The sequence below is a fragment of the Triticum urartu genome, chromosome 3 (assembly GCF_003073215.2).
Source record: "Triticum urartu cultivar G1812 chromosome 3, Tu2.1, whole genome shotgun sequence".
NCBI lineage: Eukaryota > Viridiplantae > Streptophyta > Magnoliopsida > Poales > Poaceae > Triticum > Triticum urartu.
This window is the reverse complement of record NC_053024.1, coordinates 142,763,749-142,771,971: the sequence shown is the minus strand read 5'-3', so window position 1 is coordinate 142,771,971 and position 8,223 is coordinate 142,763,749. Positions and strand designations below refer to the sequence as shown.

At 49.5% G+C, this 8,223-nt stretch overlaps 1 protein-coding gene and 1 pseudogene across 1 annotated transcript; one reads left to right on the top strand and one right to left on the bottom strand.

Annotated features, from left to right (window-relative positions):
• The first annotated feature begins 5,818 nt into the window (after positions 1-5,818).
• LOC125548187 (late embryogenesis abundant protein Lea14-A-like) lies at positions 5,819-6,620 on the top strand. The gene has a single exon (XM_048711858.1). It carries the CDS (start codon positions 5,921-5,923, stop codon positions 6,374-6,376), a length of 456 nt encoding a protein of 151 aa, XP_048567815.1. The 5' UTR covers positions 5,819-5,920; the 3' UTR covers positions 6,377-6,620.
• Positions 6,621-6,637: 17 nt separating this feature from the next.
• LOC125548186 lies at positions 6,638-7,887 on the bottom strand (annotated as a pseudogene).
• Between the last annotated feature and the right edge of the window lie 336 nt (positions 7,888-8,223).

Here is an 8,223-nt window from a genome sequence, read left to right as displayed (position 1 = left end):
TTCTCTTGAACGCTTCCGCGCGCGATCTACAAGGGTATGTAGATCCACTCCTCCCTCGTTGCTAGATGACTCCATAGATAGATCTTGGTGACACGTAGGAAAATTTTGAATTTATGCTACGTTCCCCAACATATGTTTGCTGTACTAGATGTAATTCTTTTTCTCCACGTACATGGTCAAACTTTGTGATGTTTGACTTTTCAATAAATCTATATGCTATGGACCGAGGAGAGTGCCTCAGTCGAGACAGATCAAGTGCGTGTGAAGGAGAATGAGTAAGTGTGCAAAAAGAATATGTGCGTGAAAGAGAAAGTGACAACAAACGATAAATTAGAGAGAGTGTGTTTTTTTGTTTCTTATGCGAACATATCACGCATGCATCTTCGAGATGGAAAAGCGAGGCAAGGAGATATAGGAAGATAGCTAGTGTGTGATTGTTTGCAACGGAGAGAGACACCCCTGTAGCACATGTCCAATAGAGGTCTGGCCAACAAGGAACAAAGGTCGAGAGGGACACATGGATGGCATGGACGCATGGGGAGGGGGAGAGGGTGTGTTTGTGATAGAGAGATCCCGTCGAGATTGTGAGGGGACTATATGGGTGGAAGATCGAGGGAGTGCGTGCACGATAGAAAGATGCCCCGAGAGAAATCGAGATAGACCATGCACATGTTTGTGATGGAGACTAAGATTAGCTAGTCATATACATATAGGGGGGACTGCGTGTGCCTACAATTGAGTGAGAGACCATCATACTTGGCTAGCTGGGTATGAGATTGTGTGTGTGCGCATGTGAGATGGAGAGAGAACGAGGGGGAGAGATCGAGTTTTAGATGGGCCTATCGAGTGTGAGTGAGATATGCATGTGTATGTGTGACCCGGGTGGATGGAGAGTTTGAGAGAGGGGGGGGAGAGCTCCGAGACGACATAGTGGTGCGTGAGAGAGTTACAGGCAAAGAGCCAAGGAATTTGTGTGCGTACGATGAGTGCACCCAAGATATCTAGCTTGGAATAGCTAGAGTATCATACATAGTGTGCGAGAAAGACCTATAGATGGTGTATATATGCATGCGAACTAGAAAGACCCTCCCCCCACACACAAAGAGAGAGAGAGAGATGGAGAGAAAGGGAGAGGGACCAACAAGGTTTTTGTGTCGGATGCGTGCGACAGAATTGAAGATTGTCGGCGAGAGAGAGAGAGACAGAGAATAGGAGTCCGGGAGAGGGGAAGGTCGCGTTTTATGCATCAAAGACTGATATAAAACATGTTTCGATATAAACTTGCATTCAAATATTTAAATTGAAGAACATGTTGTCTGCAATCCACACATGAACGGATATATGCGTATATCAAACAAGTTCATTAATTTGACTTTCAACATGTTCATGAAGTACTATAATACTATACAACATGCTACTCGATTGAGGTGTTTAATTTTGGATTTAGTTCACTATTTTGACCTACTGAATGAGCTATTTCATTGAATCGAGATATTTCATTTTGGGTTTGATTCGCGTTTTTGAGTGGGTCAACTATTTGTCATATAGTAAATCGCTAGCAACGAGCATGTAAAAACACATTACTCCCGAGCATCATCTCTCCATCTAAAAAAGAAGTGGTAAGATAACATTTCAAAATTTGATCCGAATCGACTTGGTAAGGTAGACGTGGATGCTCGTTCTCCCAAAATTTGAACGAACCTTTAAACATCCTCTCTGCTTGGTGGAATTCGCCCGAGCAAATAAATGGGAGACGCGAAATTGCCGTCCTATGTGGGACACGTATCAATTGGCCCGTTGTACATCGAGGGTAGGTTCGTAACTTCATCCAAGCGCGCCTTCTCCTCGGCTGAAATGACATGTGCCGAACAATTCATGAACCATGGTCGGCAAAACACGCTCTCCTCACCTGAAATAGCTCGCGCTCACTATTTCAAAACACGCTCTCCTCGCCCGAAATCGCTCGCGCCCACTATAGTTCAAAACACGCCCTCCTCGCCCGAAATCACTCCCGCCCACTATTTGTGGAGAAGCAAAGTTACTCTACTATCCCTGACCCTCAGTACACAGACCCAAGCCGAGAATCCTATAGGCAAGGGTAGAACTGTAACTCCCCCTCACATTTCAAACAAATGCGTCCGTAAGACATGGTTCCATTCCCCTCCCAATTCCCGCCCGCCCGCCACCATTCATACCTCGTGGGCGCCAAATCACCTTCTACCCGGGAAGCTCCCTTCTCCCGAGCCGCGAAACCTCAGCCCCACCACCATGGTGCCCCCCACCGCACCAATTTCATAGCCGCCCTCCTCCCTAATGCCGGAGACACTGTCCATTTGCCGTCGTGCACTGGGCCTTGTGCCTCTTACTCCGTGATGCTGGTGCTGCCTCGACGACGGCCGCGTGTACCGTACCGGAGCCGATTCACCCCCGCCGTTGTTCACGGCGCCGGAGCGGCTCCAACTTCGGATCCGTCCAGAGTCCTGGAGCTGCTTCCGCGTAGCCGTCGACCGTCGCGATATCGCTCTTTCCCTGCCGCCGGTCGCCACCGCAACTGCGCCGGCCTCACCGACTCGGCAGTTGGACCTGCCTACTTCACCATGCCGCCAGATAGGTCGCACCCTCATCTCAAATCACTTTATTTAGGCATCAATTGTCTGAATTTTTATTCTGGGCCAATCGATTCCCAATGGGAAGCAACACCCCTCGAGGCGGCGGAGCTCCTAGGCTGCCGGTTGGCTGGTGTCTAACGTAAGGGTGCGGGGCCGCAAGTTCGCCGCGGAAGCAGCGTTTAGATGGCTATCTTTTAGAGTTGCGTGGGTTGAAGGTACTGCCGCTGCCAGATCTGAATGACGGGGAGTCTTTGTGGATTGGCCCGGGGGCGGCGCAACCACGGCAGTGCGGTGGGGCGGGGAGCGGGGTTTTGGCCGGGGCCACAGACGGCGGAGGCAGGCTGCTCTGCCATTGGTCGCTGGCTCTTCGGGGAAGATTCCGAACAGTGTCAGCGGGAGGCACAAGACGGCCAGCCATCCGGTGTAGATCGGACAGTACCAAAATAAAATAAAATCGTGTGACACCAATTTAGTCTTCAGTCAACAGACGTGTGACCACTCTCGTGCCTTGTTGTTGATCTCTTAGTGTATTTTTTCAGATCAAAGAGATATGTCGTTCTTAACATTATGCGTTATCTGTATCTTCAGACACACCGTCTTCCGACTCACCGCAGCTGCTCCAACAAGGGAAGCATACACCAGAAGGGAGCTATAGTCCCCACTCAACAGTTCCCTGCATCGAATGCGCGTGCCTGACATGGACAGCCACAACAACTGCAGGGCCATCGACAAGTTAGCACATGATGCTCACTCCTATGGATGGCAGCCAGATAGGTTGTACCCTCATCTTACTTGCGTGCAACATTTATGGCTTTGTTATTCATCTAAGCATGGAAAATAGATCATCACATTTCACTGTATATTCATGCTGATCTCTTACGGGTCTTGTTCAAGAGTTAACGCTGTTCCATAGTTCAGCTAAGATACTTGTTCTTTAGGTAACGTTGTTCCATAGTTATCATCCATCAGCCAATGCTATCCCACAGGCTGGTGATTATAGTATTCCACTTCTAGTATTACCTATATTGTTCTTTAATACTTTTCTGTGCCATCTAGTTAATCTTGAGTACAAACGATACATATTCTGTAGCTTTCATCTGTGTTCTCCCTTTAGTTTATGAGACTTGTTGCTGCTAGTTAACCCCAGTCCTACTATTTATGTCGTCTCCTACATGCACTCATTACATAAATCTAACTACTAGTTGTCTTCCATGCATGTCAGATATAATTGCACACACTGATATATCTAGAAGAACCTCACGGAGCAATGTAAAGGCCAATAAACTTGATGTCAATGATACCCAATATGATGGAACATGTAAAGGCAGTTCTTCAGAAGACTTGCAGAAAGATGATGAATCCTCTTCACCCCACAAGGTCCTTGCTCTAACTTGGCATGTGATATGGGTACAACATGCATATAATGTCCTAGAGTGTATCTACTCTATTGCAATGCCATGTGCTTAGCATGCTGATCATGCATGTAAATATTGCAGGGGTGGAGGCGATGACCTTGTGGCTGTTGTGCGGGCGGCGGGCGTGGTCGATGGCCGACGCGAGCTCCATGGCCGCAGGGGGTGGGGATGAGGGGCGGGCGACGAAGGTGGAGGTGGTGGCGGCAGCGAGGATTTGGCAGAATGAAGGTACAAGCAAGTGTCTATTGTTGTTTCATATTAACATCACCATTGCACACATTACCATTGATTCTTGTATTGTTTGTTTTGTAGAAATGAGCACTACAGGAGGTGGACCTTCAAGTTCTCATGCAGATGAGTTATCTTCAGATTCGGTTTGTATTCATTCATGCCATTTCTATCTAACTTACTATCTTGTCTTGTTTACTATATATCATTTATGCACTCCTTTACTACCTTGTCTTGTTTGTTGATATCAAACTTGCTTTCGTGCTTCATGCCATTCCTATTTTTCTTATTTTCAACTTGTGCTTTCATCCAGGAAAATGATGAAGTTTAGATAGCTTGATGGAACAAGGAAGAGATGGATTCAAAGGAGTCATCAGCTTGTGGCTTTGAACTTGCTATTTGATATCTTTATTATGTAATGGCTGTTATGTAATCGACTTGTTGAACTATGTGTGGACTTATTGAACTATATTGTGGACTTATCGAACCATGTTGCAGACTTGTCAAACTATGTTGCTTGTGTGTTTGGACTTGAGAAATATGCTGCTGTTATGTAATAATGTAATGAATGGATTACATGTACTCCCTCCTTCCATCTATATAGGGTCTAATGCATTTTTCAAGACTAACTTTGACCAAATATTAGAGCAATAATATATGACATGTAACTTACACAAAGCACACCGTTAAATTCGTGTGCGAAAGAAGCTTTCAATGATATAATTTTCACATTGTGCATGTCATGTACTATTAATCTTGTCAATAGTTAAAAACGGTCTTAAAAAATGCATTAGACCCTATATAAATGGAAGGAGGAAGTATATGTATATGTTGCTGTTTTGTGAAATGCAGCTGTTTTGTGAAATATGTATATGGAAAAGAATTCTATGAGACCAGGTCTCACGCGAGACCCATCGTGATGAATGACACGTGACATTTACAAATCACAAAGCATCCCCCACCCCCCACTTAAAATCAGGGAGGAGAGACATTAGATGCTTTGTGATTTGTGAATGTCACGTGTCATCCATCAAGATGGGTCTCACCTGCTAACTGTGAGACCTGGTCTCATATAATTTTTTCTCTATGTATATGCTGCTGTTTTGTGAAATATGATGTTGTTACTTAAAGATCACATGTATATACCATGCTACTGTTTAAAATGCTGTTGTTTGTTGAAATATGCTGTTTTTGTAACTTTTATACATAAGGATCAGGAGTTTCCGGGCTTTGGGCTTTTCAGCCGGGCCAGGCTCAGGCTTGTAAACGTGAATTTTTGTCGGGCTTTTTTCAGGCTCGGGCTTTACATTTTAGCACCGGGTTTTCTGGAGCCCGGCACGAAACCGGCCCGGCCCGAGAAATGCCCGGGTTTACACTATCGTACTGCACAAGTCGGGCCCTCCGTGCTTTCGATTTGGGACCGTGCCGACTTGCTGCGGCCACCCGTCGCGCTCCTGGTGGTGGGCGTCTCCCGTGCCGACGCGCGCCCACCACGCATTCCGTCGACGTGTCCGCCGCGTAAACCCATCCTCAGGCCTTATATTCCAGGGATCTCGACGAAGAAAACCCATCAAGCTAGCAGCGCGGCATTAAACTAATCTGACAGCGATCCCGATCGGTCACCACAACTCACACGACAGAGTCGTCGTTCGATCCGTCATCACAGCCATGGCGCAGCTGATGGACAAGGCCAAGGGGTTCGTGGCGGAGAAGATATCGGGGGTGCAGAAGCCGGAGGCGGACCTGTCGGACATGTCGGTGCAGCACGTCGGCCGCGACGGCGCCACCCTGTCCGGCCGCCTCGACGTGCGCAACCCCTACTCGCACACCATCCCCATCTGCGAGATCAGCTACTCCCTCAAAAGCGCCGGCCGCGACGTGGCCTCCGGGACCATGCCGGACCCGGGGTCGTTGGTGGCCAGCGACACCACCAGCCTCGACATACCGGTGAAGGTGCCGTACGACTTCCTGATGAGCCTGGTGAAGGACGCCGGCAAGGACTGGGACCTCGACTACGAGATGCGCGTCGGCCTCACCGTCGACCTCCCCATCGTCGGGAACTTCACGCTGCCGCTCACCAAGGCCGGCGAGCTCAAGCTCCCTACGCTCTCCGACCTCTTTTAAACTTACCGCCGCACCCAGCTAGTAAGTTCGACCGTGCCGTACTAGGCGCTGCGCTCTCCATCGGCCGTACGGGTGATGGGTAGTACTGGGCTGGGCGAGCGGGACGATCGATCGCTACCTAGCTCTGTTTTTACTTCGGATCGCGGTGTGGGTGTGCTGTGTGCACGGCGTAATAATGATGCAATGCGTGTTGTATTTCTAGACTTTTACGTGAATAAAATAAGCAGATGGGTTTACTCCAGAACCTGTTCGAGCAGTGCGCTACATCCAAAACGCCACAGGAGAGACGTGAAATGCTTAGACACAGGGCATGAGCTAGTATTCCGGTCGACGATCCGCAGCTTGCCCTTACGATCGTACCGGAGGCGGAAGGTGGTGATATGGAGCACGCAGCCGCCAGCGACACCAAACGCATCCTGAAACTCGACTCCATCGCCTGCCACGCAATCGACCAGGCAAAACCTGGCATTGCCCATGTACGTGAGAGTAGCTCCCTCCCCTTTCGCCAGTTGATGGCACGGGATCCACATCCTCTGCTCGTCGGCCATCTTCCAGTCCGGCCGCTCCGTGGTGGCGCCGCCGCTGCGGGAGGCGACCTGGCAGGAGCAGATGTAGCCGTTCTCGTGCAGCCCGACCCACGCGTCCAGCTCGGGGTAGAAGTAGCCTCGGCCTCTGAAAGGCAGCATCCACTCCCCGTGCCGCCTCCATTTGCCGCTCCTGGTGCCGACGGAGTACGTGCCGCAGACCGCCCTGCTTCACGAGGACACGAATATGGTGCGCCCGTCCGGGTGCAGCGCGTAGGAGAAGATCATCCCGTCCTTGGTGAAGGGCGTCGGCATGCTTTTCCAGGACCAGTCGGTGGGCAGCAGGTCGTCGTCTCCGGTCGTCGGCGGCCTCGTCATCGTCTCGAAGGACACAGGCCGCTCCATGAGATGGAAGGCGAACGCGAACAGCGCGTCGCCGGCGCCGGAGGTCAGGAAGGTGTTGGAGCCGCCGAGCAGTGCGTTTGGAACGGGAGGGCCGATGGACAGTCTGGCGGTGTCCCTGTCGTAGAAGAGGGTCCCGGCGTGTATGTTGCTCGTGGCGATGACGTTGCTGCCCAGGGCTGCGAACCTCATGGCATGGCCGGGCTGCGAACCTCATGGCATGGCCGCGCTCAGGTGACAGTAGCCGGAGGACAGGGGGGCCGCTGAGGTCGGGACTGTCGGCGTCGATCTTGCGGATGATGAAGCCCTTGTGCCAATCATCTAGAACCAGATAGAGGCTCTTCTTCTGCTTTGTGCCGCTGTGGCCGGGCTGATCCTCGCTCTGCCTTCTTTGCTTAGACATCCCTCTCCTGATTGACTGAACCATGAATTACCAGAGGAACAGGTTGATATATAATCTTAACAATTCAGATGCCAGGAAGCAGTGGAGCGGAGGCTTTAACGACAGTGTTGGCCGAGTCCTGACGCTGTGTCCCGCTGATCTTTCTACTGATCTCAGGATGTACTGTTTATAGAGGTGCAGGGCAATACATGTATACTCCCTTTATCCCGTAATATAAGAACGTTTTTTATATAAATGTAGCGTCGAAAATGCTTTTATATTATGGGACAAAGGGAGTACCAGCTAGCTAGGACTTGCAACATAATCGATTTGAGACGGAACTACTGATCCGACTTGGTGATGGATTCTTGCACAAGCCAGACCTGAGACGTGCTTTTTTCATGAGGGAAACAAACACGAGACCTTCCCTTCTTTTCTTAAATGGTTGTTTGGATACTGGAAATTAGATGTGAGATTTTAGAAAACGAGTTTTTGAGGATTTTTAGAAGAAACCAGTTTTGGTTGGTTAGTTACTCTGT